The following is a 19,292-nucleotide window of genomic DNA, read 5'->3' as shown; positions in this document are numbered from 1 at the left end:
GGACAAAAGTTTTACCTTTGATGGAAGGAAGGAAGGAATTAAGGTAGGTAGTGTTGTGTGAGAGTGTGGGTAGGGAGATAGAAATAAAGGCATGAGGAATGAAGCCTGGTCCGAGACCATTCCACATCAGTCTCAGACATGCATGGAGGAATTAGAAGATCTTGGAACAGCCTCCATTCCAAACGCCTCCTTTCTTCTTCAGCTTTCTCTTCTTCTCCATCTCTCTTGAAATATATATACATGTATTTATATGATGATTGAGCAGATATATATATATATATATATATCATAAGGGGAAGGTGCAAATTAAGACAGTGATCATCATCAGTTTAATCACAATAATGTTGATCAAATAAAAGTAACTAGGTAGGTAGGAGGAAGAGGAGGAGGAGGAGTAGTAGTAGTACTGTTTAGACATGAAGAGGTACGGGACCCATGTGGAAGCACATGGTAGACGACAGGTCATTTTTGTGGGTAAAGTTAAATAATGAAAAGCAGCTGCTCTGGTTTTGGAGTCTTGGTCTTGTCTTCTTCCTCTTCTCAAACTTTAAGGATCTGTGTGTCTGGAAAGAATTTGCATTTATGTGCACTCAAGATAACGAGCAACTAAGAAACCCATGCCCCCCAACCTTAACAACAAAGGGGAATATTTAAATTAACTAATAAGTGTAATATATTTATTATGTAATTAATTTTTTTTAAATTTAATCACACAACAAATATACTACATTTGATATATAATTAATGTACAAAGCATAATGTATATCAATATCGATCATATATCACATGGACATATATGCACTACTTTTATGAACAAGTACTTCCGCAAGCAAAAGTGTGGACAGATAGATGCATTATTTAGTCAACAATCAAGTATATATAAATTTATTTTGGTATTAGATAAACTTTCAAATTTTACATATATATATATTGATCACCAGAAACCAGCCTTAAAATTAAAATACTTAATTAACCACAAAGTTTAAACCACATATTTGCTTGATCTTACTTACATCTTATAGAATTATTTGTATAAACAAACAATATTTGTCCAAAACAATCTCATATTTGTGAGAATCAAGGGCACCCCTTTAAATATAGTTAAGTAATTGTCAATTCAAAACATGTATTTAGGGGGTGTAGATGAGTGGAATTTGAGCTGAGGTCGATCATTTTTTATGAGCTCAAGCTCGAATATTTTTTTTTTATGGTTCAAGCTCGATGAGCTGTAATGGTTCGAGCTCAAGCTCAAGTTTGAGCTTGTACCATATATAATGAGCTCAAGCTCGTTAGCTCATTTTTCATCGAGCTCGAGGCTTGAGTTTTCAGTAAATTTTATTATTATAAGTAAATAATATTATATTAATTATAGAAAATATTAAATATATGGTACAATATTTTAATTTATTGTTATAAATATAAATTACTAATCGGTTAAGTATTAATATAATAAACAAAAGTATAAAAAGATATATACATCAAATTATTAAAATATTTGCACATAATTAAAATTGATAAACATAAATTATTTTTTAAAAGTGATTGATCTCATAATATATATATATAAAATAAAATAACAATAAAAATTAATTAAAATTGTTCAACCATTGTTGTTGTTATTATTATTATTATACTCTAGATTCATTCATGAGAATCATCAAATTTTGACTTAAGTTTATAAGTAATAGAATAAGTTGTATACTATGTATCTTGGTATAAATATATACTCACAAATAAATATAAAAAATATAAGTTAATTATTAGGACTTGTTAATTGAAAAAAAAGTGTAAGAGATTATAAATGAATATTGAAATCTAAAATAAAATTTATATGCATGCTTCATATTAAATAATTATTTAAAAAATATTAAAACTTACTAAATTATTCGATATAGAGATTAAATATATAAATAAAAAGTACCATAATGTATTATTATCTAAAATTAAAATATATGATATGATTAATAATTATAACATATGGTTAATTTTGCATATAAAGTTGTTATACTATTTAATATGGGGTTAAATAGATAAAAAAAATTTAAAAATAAAAAATAGAAAAAGCTCGCGGGCCGACTCACGAGCTTATTCAGGATATTTTGAACTCGAGCTCCTTAGAAGCAGAAGCTTGAGTTGGCTCGACTCGAACTCAAAAAACTCGAGCTCGACTTATCTGTAAACCCTACATGCATTTATCATAATAGAGAGCTAGATCATGGATCCCACCTTTAACTTTATTTTTCCTCAACATGTCCAATCCCTACTTTCTTTCTAACTATACTTGTTTCGACTTGTGTGTGTTTGTGTGAACGCCCCACACTTGATTAATTGGGAAGAAGAAAAGAAAGAGTAATGGGAAAGTACTATGGGAACATGATTTAATTCACAATTAGTGTCCTATATATATATATATATGGCGTAGTAGGTGTGGAAGATCTTCTACGTACGTACGTCCACTTAATTACACAACATTACATGACACGGACCTGCGATAATTGTTGGGGACATTGGTTGGTTGGTTTCGAACTCCATGCTTTTGGAATATATATGACAACTTTAGAATCAAATCAGTGGTACTAATAATTACTGCCATTCCCAAAACTTACAGTTCCATTTTGCATCTTCATTTGTCTTTTCCTTTTGGATAATATATCCAGTACCCTTATTCCTTCTCTCATCCCTTTTCTGTAACTATCCCTCAAATAACTTTCATTCCTTGTTTACTTATTATTATTAAATTACAATCTCATTTAAAAGTTAAAATTGATAAAGAGAATAATATATTTAAAATTTTAAGTATCTCTAATACATCCTCTCACATACTGACAATGTTTCATTTTTGTGTTTTATACTTAGCATGTCAGACTTTATTTAATACAGAGTGTAAAACCTTTTCATTGGTTTAATTTTGATACCACGTTGAGTAACTATCTTAATTAAAAATTTATGTTGTTGGCGAGAAAAATTGTTTAGTATTCAATCTTTGTTTCATATACGTATATATATGTAAGGAAAAAACGAATTAGGTTGAACAGTATATTTTACTAGTAGACACTGTCAAATATGCCTACACGATCAATTTAAAATTTTAAACCTAATTGCTACTTGAAAAATATATATTATTTGGATAAACAAAAAAATCTTAAAAGCCATAAGAAAGTTATGAAAACTTTTTGAGAAAAAGAGTAAGAGAGGAAAAGGAGATATGGAAGTTGAGAAGAGTTAGAGGCGAAACAGGGATAGCAATAGCTGGTCCGAGCATCACATCAGGAATCGAAAAGTATATGGAATGATGCCATTGTTAATGATTCCAGGCAGGAAATGAGAAACATGCACATATTTTCACCGTGATGATTGAATGGGGATGAGAAAGTTTGAGGCGACCAGCTTAAACAGAAAAACCAATGTATGTACAGTAAAGTTCAATTTACACAAGAATGCTACCCGATAAAACACTGTGAGCTACAAGGCAACCTCACAGCGAATACTATTTTACCTTGACAAGATATGAAACAAGCCACGGGACCGTGACTTGTTTGAAAAGCAGAGTGGCTAAGTGAGAGCAGGAAAGATTGGAACGAAGGGTCCTTCCAAAATTGGTTAACATGAAAGGTATAAAGAACTGAGAGGGAAGATTTATGGAAAAGGATGGAATCTGCAACTCTCAAACATAAAATCATGGGTTGAATTTATGGAATACCAATATAAGGTCATTACTTAAGTATCACGCTGGGAAGTTATGGAGACAAATGGGTACCCAACAAGGATAAACAAATATAAACAATCAAATCGATCTGCACAACTACGTGTAGAATTCAAGAGTCGCATGGATCAGACGAAGAACGGAGCTACTGTTTCAATGATCACAATGGTGAAACTCCAACTTCAAGATAGCTTATCTTGTGAGATTAAGCAAACAATTCCAAACCAAGCTGTCCAGATTTAGGCAGCAATAGGAGAATCCTGCATACAAAGTGCAACAAAAATGACAGAGAAGTGCGAAATAAGTAGAAGGCAACTTGAACATTGAACATCTAATGAAGGTCACATTGAGATTAAGGTTACACTCCCACAGAGATTAAGGTTACAGTACAACAAGAACACAAGTGATATATTGTTGAGGCCATAATAAAGATGAAAGAGGTCAGTCTTTAATCAAGAAACCAAATCAAAATGTCTCAATAATATAATATATACTCCAGAAAGTGAATTAAGACAGAAACACGAATGAGAAGAATTACTGATAAACATATTATAAGTATTTAAGGCTTTCGAAGAGGGCAATGTCTGGATTCATTGGTAATTTGCAATATTAATTTATAAACCAAGGCTGAAAATTAAGCAAATTTGACAAGGAAAAACATTTTCTGTTGTTTGTCTGTGTGATCAAAGGAGATTTCTGTTTGGAAATAACCCATGAGATTCTGTATGGGGCCTGAGACAGAAGTTTCCAGTTGGAAGACCATAAATGTCTCCACCATATGTATTCTCATTTTCTATCACAGGTTATGTAAAAAACAACCATAAGCAAGAATAATATCAACCCAGCTCTAAAATTTCGAATAATGCATGGTTGCACCACAAGTAAAGAGTTATAGTTAACCTAGATCGCAGGACAAGATTACAGATGAAGGTGAAGAAGGAACAGAAAATCCAACATTGCTAAATGATATCAAGTTGAGGCCTTTATAGTATCACCCTATCTGTCTTATCCAGTTTCCTTCATGCCTCACAATATTGCACAGCTAACTTCATAAAGATTGATATAAAAAGGGTTAGATATGAACCTTAGCCGCCAAGTTTGAAAATGCCAAATTCCATTTTTCTCTAGTTTTCATACCAGCTACCTGCCCAACTTTCGCCACCTTGTTGAAAGCACCATTCAGCCAAGCTGTTCCAGCAGCCACATACCTGATATACATCATTTAGCCAATTCTTCTTCATTTCAAGGAACATATAGCCACAAGAACTTTTCAACCAATCACCACAAAACCAGAATTTACAACCAAATATGGCAGTTAATAAACACAAACAGTCCATGAAACAGGTACTGTTCAACACTTTTACTCTTTTACAAATTCAACGAGTAAACACAAGCACTGTTGCATAAACATGGGTCATTTGTTCAACTTGCCAACTGTAGACAAGTACTCAGGTTTGAGTTAAACACAATTCAGGTTCCTGTATGCATGTTCGATGTAACATTTAGTAGACGGACATAAAGCAAAAGAGTAAAAGCCATACAGAAGTCTGATATCAGCCTGCAGTCCCTTATGTTTATGTGATACCAGAATTATTGTCCAAGTTTCATGAAATTCTATGTACTTTTCAGGCAAAAAATAGAAAAAAACAAATGGGAAAATATCAAGTGATACTGGTTAGAAGTTTCAAACCTGCTGGATTTGACAGCTGACCCAGTGTCATTTAATTTCCTCTCTGCAGCCATAAGAGCTGACATGGTTTTATCAGACACTTGAAATCTTTTATCCACAGATTTCACTTTTGAATTTACAGCTGAAATTCCAACAGTAAGCTTTTCTGTCAGCCCAACTCTCTGATCAAAGGAAATTACTCTAGCAGATGCATTGGCAGTCAACCTGTGCTTTTCATCAAATGCTTTGGCCTTGTTTACAGCATCTTGTTTAATAGCTGAACCTTTTGCAAGCATACTTGACACAACATCTTGGGCTTTACTGATATACACTCTCCCATTATTTGGACTCATCTTTCCCTGCTAACTCCAAGAGGAATTTCAATAAGATCAGAACCAAATACAACCAACTAGAACTTGAATAAAACTTCCATCATTCCTTCAATATAGAATACTAGGAATGGCATATTCTTTTATTGGTGATCGTCTCATTGTGCTAATAAAACATCAGGAAGAAATCTCCTGGGATCCAACTTCTCACACAAAAAAGATAGCTGGATTGGTATTTACAGGACACATGACATAGTTATTACCTCAGCAACTGGAGAAGTGTTCTCTTGTGACATGTTTACAGCATTGTCAACAAACCTCACTTCCTGAACACATCAGACATATTATTAGCTTAAATGATATCCTCAAGAAGACTATAAAAATTGTATATTGCAGTATTTACCCGAATCTCAGGTTGTAATACGTAGTTTTCTGCAGGTGCTATGCTAACAACCTGGTCGACTATAGTTGCACCCTGCAAGACATAATCAGCAAAACTTTTTTAACTCTAGAAGCATATAACTTGCCCTTAAAACAAGTGTTTTCCAGTGCTTTCATATCGTCTAACAAATTTATCATGCCATAAGAATTTCAAGAAAAGCAGTTATCATTGTAACATGCAGAAGAAAGATTGGTTTCCAGGACAGTAAGGGAAAAGTAGACTATAGATTGGATCAAAGCATCTCAAAGGCATGGGACACTAGAAACTTCGAGATCAATAAGCATGAATGTTAGAATTAATAATGAACATTGACTTATAGTCTCCCATCTAATGCATAATACAATTTCTAAAGTATTTGTACAAGTTTATCAGTGTGTTATTATAGCTGGTAATTTTTCGTATTCCATTAACTAAAAGTCTAGCAGACTGGATAGCTGTGTGTGTTACAGCTAAAGGCAACAATGAGAATATATGCCACATTGTTCCTGCCACCCAAACCCACCCAAATGGAAAAAGGGAGAAAAACGGGTAAAATGCAATTTATCCCCTCTGGGTTTCTTAAATAACCCCTGTGAAAAATAAAACACTAAGAAACCCCTTGTGATTTCAAAAATATAGCAAAACAACCCCTCCATGCTATAGGTGCACCACACCCGCCATTTTTTTATTTTATTTTTTTAATTTTATAATTAGAATAACATTTTTATCCTTATTTTTACACCGTTATATCTCATTTTATATAAACGAATGGTTTAGATCTGGTTAACATATTTAAATTTACAAATATATTTTACAATTATAGATATTTATTTATATATAAATATATATTATATTTAATGTGTATATATATGCATATAGAAAGAGAGAGTGAGGCACCGCAGGCCGTTGCCGCAACGGCGCCAGTAGGAGGAGGAGGCAGCACGCAGACGGGGAGCCTGAGGGGTGCATGGAGGAGGGCCAGGTAGAGGAGGCGGGGCCACACAGTGGGGAGGAGGCTTGAGGGGGCGGCAGTGAGGAGACGCCAGTAGGGTGGGGGGAAGGTGGTGGTGGGGAAGAAGACAACATTATTTTAAAATATAACTTTAATATATTTAAATAATTTATTTATATTTAATAAATAAAAATATGATAAATATTTGTATAGAATCTGGACCATGACTGTAAACTAAGTGAAATCTAGACCATTGAATGTGTATGAAATTTACGTTCAATTCAAATTTAATGAAATCTAACCATTGATTTATTTTCTAAAAAATTCCACCGTTAGATTCTAACGGTTCATAAATTAAGATGTAAAATTAATTTACTATTAAAAATTAAGCCCAAGTCATATGAGCACCGCCAGGTCTAAAGGGGTATTTTGCTATATTTTGGAAATCAAGGGGTCTTTTTAGTGTTTTATTTTTCATAGGGAGCATTTTCGACATTTCTAGAAATACAAGAGGGGTAAGAACCACGGGAGAATTATTTAAATAATATTGAAAAAAAAATATTTACAGAAATAGGTGGATTTCGATTGTTTTAAAGATTTAAGTAGCACCGTGTTGATATGCTGCAATTTGTTTTTTTTAAAAAAAAATAATTCTTTCATGGCACCACGATAGAATCATGGTGCCATTTTTTAATTAAAAAAATTTCAGTGGCACCGCGATTGATTTTTTATTAAAAAAAAAAATTAAAGCACCACGATCTTAGATCGCGGTACTGTCCCTAAGCATTTCCTTCTTGAAGTTGATAATATGAAGTCACCCTAAGCATTGTTTTTGTCAATGTTTATGATAATGTATTTTTATAAGAAAAAATAATTTTAATTTAATATAATAATAATTATATTAATATTACATAAAAAGAAATAAAAAGATTAAATTGTTATAGAATTATTTAATAATATGGGTAAATTACATTAATATTTTTTTTGGGTTAGATCAAATTGCACAAACACCATCTGTATTTTATATTAAATTAAAATTATTTTTTTCTATAAAAATATATTCTAATAATAATAATTTTTTGTTTGATATTGTTACTTCAATTAAGTCAAGCGATATGATTGTTGTTAGTTTTAATTTCATTTCTTTTAAAATATAAGTTACGATAAATATATATATATATGTATGTGTGTATGTAAATATATGTAAATTACATACATTTACATAGTTAATTGTGTATGTATATTATCATCTTTGAATAAATTACAACGAGTTCTATTAAAATTTGGTATAATTAAAAATACCTTTTTATTGTTTGAAAATTGTCATCAATACCCCCTGATTCTAACAATCGTCTAACAATTAGCTCAATCCATTAGTTTTCATTAGATTTTCATCCATTTTTTAATAGTAAAATGACCAAGATTTCCTTGTGGATTATAAATTATAATTTTATTTATTTTCTAAATTTTTTATGAATTAAATTGATTACTTTTTATAAAATTTTCAATTCTTTTACCCACCTAATCTAATTACTTTTTATAAAATTTTCAATTTTTTATGAATTAAGTTGATTACTTTTTATAAAATAACCATATGTATTTTCCTATAAAATTACCATTAAGTTGGTGGTGGTGGTGACTTAGGAAAAGGGACAACACCGGGATCTAAGATCGCGGTGCTTTAAATTTTTTTGTTTTCATAAAAAATGGCACCGTGGCGTGCTCTTCTTTCTCGCAGTAGAATGTGATTCTCATATATTTTTCGCCCGTGTGGCGTCTCAGGTTACGCCTAACCTTCGACCAGCTTTCGCACATATCAAAGTATAATGACAGTCCGTCGCGTGTCCTCGACACTGAAACTCGCTAGCGCGACATCTGAACGCCTCCCTGCGCGGCACCGAGTGCCCTTGCGCTCGCCTATCCAGAATGCCCATATTTGCTGAGGCTCTCGGCACTCTTAGCGTCTCGCACACAATCTCGGAACCTGCCGACGTATTGCTCAATGGCAAGGAGCATCCTCGCACGGTGCCGTTGAAATTTTTTTAATTAAAAAATTTGCAGCACCGCATTCTGTCAACGCGGTGCCGCTTAATTCTTTAAAACAATCGAAATCCACCTATTTCTGCAAATATTTTTTTTCAACATTATTTAAACAATTCTCCCAAAATGCATTTTACCCAATAAGGAAGAACACAGATGCATCAGGAGGATATAGACAGCCAATGATTATTTTCGATATGCAGCTAGCTTTTCCTTCCTTTTAAGTTATATACTTACGAATAAACATAATACTGTCAGTCTATATAGACGTATATTCATTAATTAGAACAACATCAGTTTGGAAGTAGCTTTCTTTCTTAACTACAGCCCCAGTGAACTTGTTAAACTCATAAGTCGTTGGTTTTATTTATGGCAAGAAATAACTAAACAATTAATTATTAGAGGACTGAGGACTATCAAATTAAAAAAAAAAAGCGAAAAATGAGGAGATTACCGATAACAATAAGGCGATTTCAAGTGCCTTCGGATCTTTAAACGTAACAAACGCGGTCCTCGAGTCCCCTGGCTCTCTGCACCGCCCCGAAGTAAACAGAAGCCGAAACTAATCAAATTTATTGTTATACTTTACTAAATTGACAAATTTCCCAAAAAAAAAAAAAAACTCTCAAAAACAAAAACAATCTTACCTACGGATCTCAATGTGTTCAATTTCACCGGAAAAAGAAAAGAACTCATGGATTTCTCTCTCAGTGGCTAGATCTGACACTCGCTTCACCTGTACTGTTCTCGTCTGCTGAAAAACATCAAAATATTAAACAAACAAAAGAAAACAAAATCAACCAAACTCTGAAATAAAATTCCAAATCAAAATCAAGCTTACCAGCATTGTCGGTTAAACTTCTCCTCAGCCCTCTTCAAGTTCTTCACAAACTCTCAGCAAAAAGCACCTAGGTCGGCGCACACACCGTGCATATATGTAAGCTAACTGTGTTTAAATTTACGCTGTAGTTTGGGAGAAAACTCTGAGGAGAGAGGAAGAATGTATAGGTTTGAATTCAAAGACTTTCACTTTACACCTAAAATTTCGGTTTTATTTAACAGATTAATAATGATAAACGTTTTAGTTTAGTGAGATTTGATTTGAGAAAAGGGGAAGATTCTCTCAGATGTTGCTTGCAGTTGCCCTTCTCTTCTGGCGTTGCGCTGTGTTTGGGTAATGTTTCCGTCTTCAAGAAGCTATTATTTTAATACCTACTAAGTGTGCTGACTTCAGAAAATCTATTTCTCTCGTTAGATTGATTTTATTATTTTAAATTCTATTTTAATATTTTTTATTTTATTTTATTTTATTTAATATATATATATATATGTTAGGCGTACGAAATATTTCACTTAAGTTAATTCCTATCAGTTTTATCCCCTCTCTTTTTCAATTTTTCTTCTGCCGGTCTATTTTATTGAGAGAATTCACCAAAAGAGAAGCCCCAAATTTATATTTCAAGCTCCATTTGCTTATAATAATAAATTAATTATGTATATTTTTTAAATCGTGTTCTTGGAATTAGGAAGTTAGGTTTTTGACATGTTCATATTATTTTAATATTAATTTTCGTTTTTTATTTTATGATGTCAAATTACATATATTTTAATTTTATGATATATATAAATAAAATGTATATTATAGTTGTGTTTATATTATATTGTATTTTAAATTATTAAAATATTTTATATTACAGCATTAATGTCCATCGATCATAGTCTATAACAATTACTTATATATATACGCATTTATACATTTATGGAACTACGAAAGGTACACACAAAAAAACGGTGCAATATTACCAATAAAATTCCAAAACAGAGAATTAAATAGTGTGCAGAAAATAGGGCATCCCATCTCCATCAAAGTTTGGCATAATATTAGGCTGATGAAAATGACCTTAGTTGGAGCATGGGCCCAACCTCTTATGTCTTCCGGGTTGCATGCATCTATCTTATAATACTTTCTAGATCTAAAGTTTGGGTAAATTACATTATTAGTACATAAGGTTTGATTAAATTACGCAAATAAATTCTTTTTTTTTTGTTTTTGTAAAATGATAATTGCAGTTTTTCTGAAGAGTGTTAGTGTAATATTTTTTTTGGAGAATGTTTATTTAAGAATTGCTTCGAAATAAGGGGTGTAGTTTTAATTACAATTATAACTTTTAGGGGTTGTAGTTGTGATTTGTAAAATGCAGGAGATGTTTGTGTATTTTGACCTAACTTTACCCTTAACTTGAATTGGTCTGATTGTGATAATTTCCTTTTTCATCCTTCTAATTAGCCACTTATTCAATTTTAATTCTTTCAAAAAAATCGATCCTCGATTTTGATTTTTATTTTGTTCGATGTTTTATAGAAATGACAACTCCGTCGACTTGTATGTTAGTTTTAAAGAAACCACATGTGTGAGGCACGCGAGTCGATTTGTCCTAAATGAGTGTTTTGGTGAAGAGAGAAGACCCAAAAAAAAAAAAAAAAAAAGAGTACAAACATTTACAACAATTAAATCATTTTCATATTAATGACCTAAATTAGTCAAAACTTTCATGGTAAAAGAAAAACCAAACAAGGCCTTGACCATATACATACATGATGTTATACTTATATACATAGTGTAGATATGTTAAATAAAATAAAAGATGGAATATAATTTGTAATATAAAATTCAATCCGTCCATACAGTACGTATATAATACAAATGCACATATCTGAATCATCACAAGTCACATCCTTTCTTGATTTTTGAAGTCTAATATTTGTTCAGGCAAAATTTGAACTTTGAGCCCACCAAATTGGATTTTTTTTTATTTCAATTGATATTGAATTTTCTATTCCAATTAATATATAAATGTTTACGCATACAAAAATTATATTATTTATTTATTTTATAAAAAAAATTATACACATAGCATGCATATATTAAATAAAATAAAAAAATGTAATAGAATTTGGAACAAAAAAATTTGATTCCCATTTTTAGGGAGGGAAATTAACAAAGCGGTAGAATTTTTAGCGTCATTGACTGCAAAAACAAAAGCAAACCACCACACTATGCATCAGAAGGACATTGACGAATAGCTCATTTACTAGTCGTTTACTTTTACTTTTGAGACATTATTTATGATATTTTATTTGAATTTTATCAAATTAACGGTTCACTTGAAAATTCGTGTTAAACACCCCGTCTAAACACAGACAATATTTTGAAAAAGAATGGGATTAGCTTGAAAAAATATATGGTATCTTTCAATTGCTTATGCAAAAAGGAAAAACAAGCTAACAGTGATAGCAGGATTTCTGAAGCATGAAGCAAAGACTAAACCTATGGAAACCAGACAGAATTGATTCCCTCTCCCTGATCAGTAGGAAATCCAGAAGAAACCTATTGCCAGATCCATTACACACAACAACGTTTTTAACTTAATTAGCTCTATGTTTGTCGTAACATTATACATATATATATATATGTTAAGACATTCGTCATTAGTCCACCTACCACATAAAAACATCGTAATTTGCTAACATTAATTCTAGCTATACAGTAGAAAGATACTATGGAAAGGAAAGCTAATGAGGCAGCAGCAGCATACGAGGAATTCGAACCCTTCTGCAAATGGCAACGCAAGCAAGATTATGACATTCTTGAAATCCATCTCCAAGGTGAATGAATAGATAAATTGCACTGGCTTAAATGCATTTTACATTGCAGGTATTTGATGTTTTTGTTTTTTAACTTTCTAGGATAGCAATTTAGTCCGACATCTTTTTAAATTTTTTGATTTCAGTATTGGTTCTGTATTTTTTTAATTTTTGTAAGTTTAGTCTTTTTTTTTTTTCCAAATTCAGCTCCGACCAGCACAAACAATGGCTGACGGCGGTTGTACACCTATAATGAATTAGTGTTCGCTATGATTTTTCACTTTCAAGCATGGAAATTAATTACGACAAGAAGTTTCGTATTCGGCAATAACATCTTTCTCCATGCCTGTGATTTTCCAAGAATTCAAAAGGGAACAGCTGAAAGTGCAAATCAGCAATTATGGGATCCTCAAGATTTCTGGAGAACGTACAACATCAGACGCCTCCAGAAAGACCAGATTCTACAAGGAAGTTCCTGTCCCCGGCAGCAAATACGACACACCTGCAATCCGTGCAAAGTTTGTGAACGGCTGTCTCTACATCACATTGCCAAAATGGAAGAACTCAGCCCCTGATATCACTGAACCCAAAATGGAGCAAACCCCGAAAAGACCTGCAGAATTGGCCGCCGAAGATCAACCAAAGGCATCACCTGATCCAAAGGAGCATGCAGTACGTAGTTCAGGAGGTTCAGAATGTGAGTTTCAGAGCCGGAAAAGGGCGGAGTTGGGCCGAAGAATGGGGAAGGTTGCTGTGAGCCTGGCGGCAACGGCTGCGGCGGTGGCGGTGCTGGTTGCTTATGTTGTTTATATGTATAAGGCAACCGTTGGTGAGGTTGATGATGATTGAGTATTGTGAATTAATTTGAGCTGTAATTTGAATATGGCGTTCATTTTTCTTTCTCTTTTAAATCGCATTGGGACCTTTGGTATTGTACTCAGGGCCACCAGTACAGTATATATGGACCTTTACCCGTACAATTCTGCTATCAAACTACTCTTAACTGGGCCTCGACGATTTTCCGTATCGGCCCAGAAACATTTATTGTGATAGATTTGAATATTTTAGTGTAGCACATGGCCTCGCCTTGCATAAATCGACGTTTTCCAGTATCGACCCAGAAATATTTATTGGGATAGATTTGAATAACAAAGTGTAGCACATTGCCTCGCCTTGCACAAAATTAGATAGAGAAAATTTTAGTCGGATTTTATTCGATCAAATTTGAACTAATCATATAACAAGTACAATATTTATCGTGTGATTGATATATAATTAAAAAAATAATTAATTACAGAACAACTATAATTTAATTCGAACAAACCTAATTCAGACAAAAACTTTCTAATTAGACAGAAAGCAGAAAAAGAGGATCAAGCAAGCAACCTTAGATACAAACTTTAATAGCAGTAGCCGTCCACCTAGATATTGAAAACGATAAGAGAGAGAGAGAGAGGAGAGAAATATCGTAGCGCAATAAAAGATTCTTTAATTTGTAACCATCGGATACAATAAAACTTTTACTTTTGCCTTTCTCTTTCACATGTAGTGACCGTATCCCTCCAAATACAGAATTATAATAATAATACTTGAAACAGAAAGAAACAATAAAAGCCCAAAAATTAAAATGCCCGGCTGGACAAAAGCCTACACCCTCCTACTCAAATCAGCAACTCCCAGTTATTCCATTGAACCACACAAAATATCTTCTTCTTTAAATTTGGAAAACATGCAACTGATGCATTAATTCAGCTCATTTTGCACTGGCAAGTTTGGTCCGGAGGAGCTTGGCGGCAGCAACCATGTTTTCAAGGGCTGGCTTCACTTCCGTGTACTTGCGAGTCTTGAGACCACAGTCGGGGTTCACCCACAAGATGTTGGTTTCAAGCACAGCCAGCATCTTGTTGATTCTGTCCGCAATTTCTTCCGTTGATGGAATTCTTGGGGAGTGAATATCATAAACACCGGGCCCGATTCCAGCACCGTACTTCACTCCCTCACGGAAGACTGAGAGGAGCTTCTCATCTGAACGGGAGTTCTCAATGGTAATAACGTCAGCATCCATGTTAATGATTGAGTGGATGATGTCGTTGAAGTTGGAGTAGCACATGTGGGTGTGGATCTGTTGGTTGCAGACAAGAACATTAGCAAACAGAAAAATGTACCATTGGCCTAGTTTGAATTAAGGTGAAATTCATGAGGTATTGAGTGGGAAAAGGCACCTGGGTCGTGTCCTGGACGCCACAGTTTGTGATTCTGAATGAGTGGACGGCCCAGTCCAAGTAGAAAGCATGCTCGGCCTTCCTCAAAGGCAAACCCTCTCTCAATGCAGCTTCATCGATTTGGATGACGGTAATACCAGCCTTCTCGAGATCCTCTACTTCATTCTTGATGGCCAAAGCAATCTGATAACAGGTCTCAAACCTGCAAACCAAGAAATAGAATAAGTGACTCTCTGAACAAAAAGAAATCTGCCCAAAATGAAAAGAAAGAAAAACGAGTTGATCTCCTAACAAAATATGTGATCATGTATAAAGACATACCTTGGTTGGTCATTTCGTACAAAAGACCAGTTGAGAATGGTAACAGGGCCAGTAAGCATTCCTTTCATTGGGCGCTTGGTCATGCTCTGGGCAGCAGTGGACCAGAATACAGTCATTGGCTTGGGCCGACTAACATCACCATAAATGATCGGTGGTTTCACACAGCGAGATCCATATGATTGCACCCATCCATTGGCAGTGAAGGCAAATCCAGACAATTGCTCACCGAAGTACTCAACCATATCATTTCTCTGGAATTTAGACATCCAAAAGATATTATTACAACAAATACTTCAAAGTGACATTTGCAGTTGTATTCATTAAACCAAATTGACAATTAATGTATTAGTTGTTTTTACAGATTAGAAGCCCGATTAGCTTGCCTACCTCTGGCTCTCCGTGAACAAGAACATCAATGTCCAACTCTTCCTGAAGCTTGACAACTTTGCTTATCTCCTCTTTGATAGACTTGATATACTCCTCTTCAGATATCCTACAAATAGAAATTGGATCTTTAGAAAACAGACTTGAATGCACAAATAGATTACAGAGTCAAGGGAAAACACTCACTTATTGGCCTTGTATTCACGGCGCACTCTCCTGAGTTCAATGGTCTGAGGGAATGAACCAATAGTGGTGGTGGGGAGGATTGGGAGGTTAAGCTTCTTTTGTTGAGCATCAAGTCTGGCACTAACATTTGTAGCACGGCGATGATCAGATCCCTTCAAAGCAGCAGCCTGGTTGGACCAAAGAAGAATGGCTGGTAAGCACACAATAGCATAGCAGCAAAGACACCTGAAAGCTCAAATGACAAAAATGAAGATTCATTGACTTACAGCCTTTTGGACAGCTTCGTTGGTCACCCTAGGAGAGGACTTCCTGGAAGCCTGAGCTTCAGCATTGGCAGAGAAGAATGCCTGGAAAGTAGAGAACAGCATCCAAACATCAATATGAGTAATATAATGTCACCAAAATCAAAATGAGCCTAGAATTAATAGGAAAAGATTATTCAGATGATCTGAAAGTAATAATTAATGACAAGATTTAACTCGAGAAGATTTAGTATTCTAAAATGCCTTCAGGCCTTCAATCTCAAAGGACAATAGTTGCGACACATACCTCATCCTTCTGTCCAGTCAATGCCTTTGCAAGAGCATTTACTTCGAGAACCTTTTGTGCTGCAAATGCAAGCCAGGATTTGATTTCTTTGTCCAGCTTAGGTTCATTTGCCAGATCAACAGCAGTGTGGAGAAGTGAGCAGGAGGTGGACACAACAAGCTTGTCTGCAGAAAAAAAATCAAAGAAAAATAAGACTCCATCGTAAAGCAAACTTGAAAGCTATAAAATAGGTGTTAGGCAATATACCCTTTCCAACTATGCCTTCAAGAGACTGCAGGGTGGTGAGAGATGCACTCAGGTCATTAGCCCAGATGTTCCTTCCGTCAACAACTCCAGCAAAGAGGTATTTTCCAGAAGGAAATCCACTCTTGATCAAATCAAGGGTCTTTGTTCCACGAACCAAATCGAAACCAAAACCACAAACCCCTTTCAGGGAGGTGAGGGTTTTGAATGTAGCCTCAGGTAAATCAGCGAAATAAGTTTCAACCAGAACATTAACGCCAGACAAAGACGATTCCAGTTCAGAGTAAGCCTTGGTGAATGCTTCCAGCTGATGAGACTCAAGATCCAACACCAGGGTGGGCTCATCAAACTGGATCCATGAAGCACCTGCTGCCTTAAGCTCAGCAACAACTTCCCTGCCAAGATATACATTTAAATACCAAATGTAACTATAATGTAAATGTTGAGAACATCAGGCAACTAAAAATATAGTTTTTTTTCTTTTTCTTACTTGTAAATTGGCAGAATTTTGTCAAGAAGAGAAAGAAGAGGGAAAGTCTTCTCAACACCCTTGGCAGGTTTAGACAGCAACAAGTATGTAACAGGGCCAATAAGTACTGGAACAGTATCAACACCAAGCTGCACGAGAGAACATGAACTTCATTAGGTGGTGATTCACAATGAAGCATCCGTAAAGCACATAATATTTAGAAGGATGCAGGAGTTTGGTTTCCATTATTTAGTTACATTCAAGATTTTCCTATTTATTGGTTAAACTGGAAATACAGCAGGAGATTTACAGAGCTCATACCGCTTTAGCCTCTTTGTACTCATTAACTGCCTTGTGAGAAGCATAAGAAAATTTCACATCAGGCCCCAATTCAGGGACAATGAAATGGCTGCATTTATAAACCAACATAATTAGTTAAATAAACATCAATTATGTGGGAAAATAAAACCTTTTTTTCTGAATTGACCGCTACTTACTAGTTGGTGTCAAACCACTTGGTCATTTCCATAGCAGGAACAGAGGCATTTCCCCTGGCCATGGAGAAGTAAGTGGAAAAACCAATCTCACCCCCAGTCCAATTGTATCTTGGTGGAACGGCACCAAGCATTGCGGTTGTGTCAAGCACCTGATCATAGTATGAGAATGTGTTGCTGGGGATGTACTTGATCCCAGCATCAGACATCTGCTTCCAAATGGATGCCCTGAGGTCAGTGGCGACCTTTTCCAATTCCTCAGCGCTGCTCTTGCCATCCCAGAAAGATTCCAGAGCAAACTTAAGCTCTCTCTTTGGGCCCATACGGGGATACCCAACAATGTGAGATGCCATTTTTCTGATACACCAAATTCCATCAGTATAATCACATTTACACCATATGGTAAAAATAATAATCTAGATAACATGCAGACATGTCCAAACGAAGAGGCAGGGGACGACAAAAGAAAACCAGGCCCTATGTGTATTCAGTTTAAACCTATTCAATTTTGAGATAGCTGCATACGTATATCTTAAATAATATAGTATTAAATAAATGATATCCCAATAAACAAAAAAGTTCTCACCTTTTATTTTTCGTACTGCTCACGTGCAACTCATAAGTCTGTCAGTATATTTTAGATATACATATACATGTGTGCGTGTATCTACATATAGGTGTATATATATATATATATGTATTTACACATAAATATATCTCGTAGCTTGTTTTTACCACTAGATTCATCTAGAAAATTAACACTGATTGGTTTCCTGTATTAGCTTATCAGCATTAAGTTAATGAACATAAAGAGGCATAATCAGGTTCTCATGAACGATGTGAGTTGAAACATACAAGGAAAACTTCACAAATCAAGTGTTACAATCGATCTTCATGCATGGTCTAGAATAATCAAGCACTCAGATCACAAAATACATATAAACAATTCCAGATCCAAGCAGAAGAGCAAAATACATACATGTTGACAACATGAAAATGCGAAACAATGCAGACAGATTTAATTGAATTAATGATACTGAATAGCCTCTTCATGTCAGATCTAATCAGAGTAAAGTTCTGAACCCAGATCTAATAGTTCCACGACCGAAATCTACCATTTAAAGCTTATCCTCTTAATTTCATCCAAACCACCTCCCCCGCCACCCAATCCACAGTCGTTTTCCCAATGCCATGTCAGCACACTGACGACACCAAATTTGCATTAAGACACAACAAAGATCCGTTGATTAACTACGACAACAGAGTTAAAGCATGGTAAAACTGAACATCAGTGAACTCCACTATATCACGCAAAAACATCAGAAACATACACTTACCAATAGATCTAAGCGAATTAAATCAGAAACTTCAAAACCGCAGCTCAAAAACTATAAATCAGACACTTCTCCAGAACCAAAAAACATTAAATAGCAGAACAATCGCAGAGATTGCAAAAGCAAAAGAATAAACACAAGAGATAGAGAATTCAGCAAAGACTGAACACAAGATGAACGACGAAACCAGCACGAGGGGCTGCGGAAACCGTACCTTTGTAAAAAAAGGATAGGGATACAGAGATGTAGTTATTGTAGAGAGGTAGAGAAGGGCAAGACGCGAGTTGGGAGAGATGGAGAATGGGCTTATTTATAGAGGGAAATGATAGAC

The 19,292-nt window shown here is 34.5% G+C and overlaps 3 protein-coding genes across 6 annotated transcripts; 1 reads left to right on the top strand and 2 right to left on the bottom strand.

The window, feature by feature from the left end:
* LOC105161675 (binding partner of ACD11 1) lies at positions 3,389 to 10,307 on the bottom strand. Of its 3 annotated transcripts, none has more exons than XM_011079449.2 (8): positions 9,956 to 10,307; positions 9,762 to 9,868; positions 9,569 to 9,644; positions 6,105 to 6,176; positions 5,965 to 6,027; positions 5,394 to 5,734; positions 4,788 to 4,911; positions 3,389 to 3,963 (listed from the first exon to the last, which is right to left on the bottom strand). In XM_011079449.2, exons 1-8 carry the CDS (start codon positions 9,959 to 9,961, stop codon positions 3,943 to 3,945), a joined length of 810 nt encoding a protein of 269 aa, XP_011077751.1. In that variant the 5' UTR covers positions 9,962 to 10,307; the 3' UTR covers positions 3,389 to 3,942. The 3 variants fall into 3 exon arrangements, with proteins under 3 accessions (XP_011077751.1, XP_020549801.1, XP_020549800.1); XM_020694142.1 differs by having other exon boundaries at positions 9,762 to 9,865; XM_020694141.1 differs by having other exon boundaries at positions 5,394 to 5,731; positions 9,956 to 10,306.
* On the top strand, positions 12,437 to 14,445 carry LOC105161795 (17.7 kDa class I heat shock protein-like). The gene is made up of 2 exons (XM_011079609.2): positions 12,437 to 12,780; positions 13,121 to 14,445. Exons 1-2 carry the CDS (start codon positions 12,675 to 12,677, stop codon positions 13,606 to 13,608), a joined length of 594 nt encoding a protein of 197 aa, XP_011077911.1. The 5' UTR covers positions 12,437 to 12,674; the 3' UTR covers positions 13,609 to 14,445.
* Positions 14,244 to 19,292, bottom strand: LOC105161674 (5-methyltetrahydropteroyltriglutamate--homocysteine methyltransferase-like). Of its 2 annotated transcripts, XM_011079448.2 has the most exons (12): positions 19,176 to 19,292; positions 17,631 to 17,984; positions 17,455 to 17,542; positions 17,155 to 17,282; positions 16,668 to 17,059; positions 16,422 to 16,585; positions 16,139 to 16,219; positions 15,873 to 16,039; positions 15,690 to 15,795; positions 15,303 to 15,553; positions 14,982 to 15,183; positions 14,510 to 14,881 (listed from the first exon to the last, which is right to left on the bottom strand). In XM_011079448.2, the coding sequence occupies exons 2-12, from the start codon at positions 17,978 to 17,980 to the stop codon at positions 14,513 to 14,515; spliced, it is 2,298 nt and encodes a 765-aa protein (XP_011077750.1). In that variant the 5' UTR covers positions 17,981 to 17,984; positions 19,176 to 19,292; the 3' UTR covers positions 14,510 to 14,512. The 2 variants fall into 2 exon arrangements, with proteins under 2 accessions (XP_020549745.1, XP_011077750.1); XM_020694086.1 differs by lacking the exon at positions 19,176 to 19,292 and having other exon boundaries at positions 14,244 to 14,881; positions 17,631 to 17,982.

Source organism: Sesamum indicum, linkage group LG5 (genome assembly GCF_000512975.1).
Source record: "Sesamum indicum cultivar Zhongzhi No. 13 linkage group LG5, S_indicum_v1.0, whole genome shotgun sequence".
Lineage (NCBI taxonomy): Eukaryota > Viridiplantae > Streptophyta > Magnoliopsida > Lamiales > Pedaliaceae > Sesamum > Sesamum indicum.
This window is presented reverse-complemented; position numbering and strand designations above follow the sequence as displayed.

What these genes read in the sequence shown, in the direction of transcription:
- LOC105161675 (XM_011079449.2), bottom strand. An exon ending in TATTACAACCTGAGATTCGG is followed by an intron (nt 6,028 to 6,104) that starts GTAAATACTGCA and finishes TGATGTGTTCAG; the next exon opens with GAAGTGAGGTTTGTTGACAA. An exon ending in ACACTTCTCCAGTTGCTGAG is followed by an intron (nt 5,735 to 5,964) that starts GTAATAACTATG and finishes TCTTGGAGTTAG; the next exon opens with CAGGGAAAGATGAGTCCAAA.
- LOC105161674 (XM_011079448.2), bottom strand. Translation starts at nt 17,980, where the DNA reads ATGGCATCTCACATTGTTGGGTATCCCCGTATGGGCCCAAAGAGAGAG. An exon ending in CGTGAATACAAGGCCAATAA is followed by an intron (nt 15,796 to 15,872) that starts GTGAGTGTTTTC and finishes TTCTATTTGTAG; the next exon opens with GATATCTGAAGAGGAGTATA. An exon ending in TTGTTCACGGAGAGCCAGAG is followed by an intron (nt 15,554 to 15,689) that starts GTAGGCAAGCTA and finishes TCTAAATTCCAG; the next exon opens with AGAAATGATATGGTTGAGTA.
- LOC105161795 (XM_011079609.2), top strand. Translation starts at nt 12,675, where the DNA reads ATGGAAAGGAAAGCTAATGAGGCAGCAGCAGCATACGAGGAATTCGAA. An exon ending in TCTTGAAATCCATCTCCAAG is followed by an intron (nt 12,781 to 13,120) that starts GTGAATGAATAG and finishes TGATTTTCCAAG; the next exon opens with AATTCAAAAGGGAACAGCTG.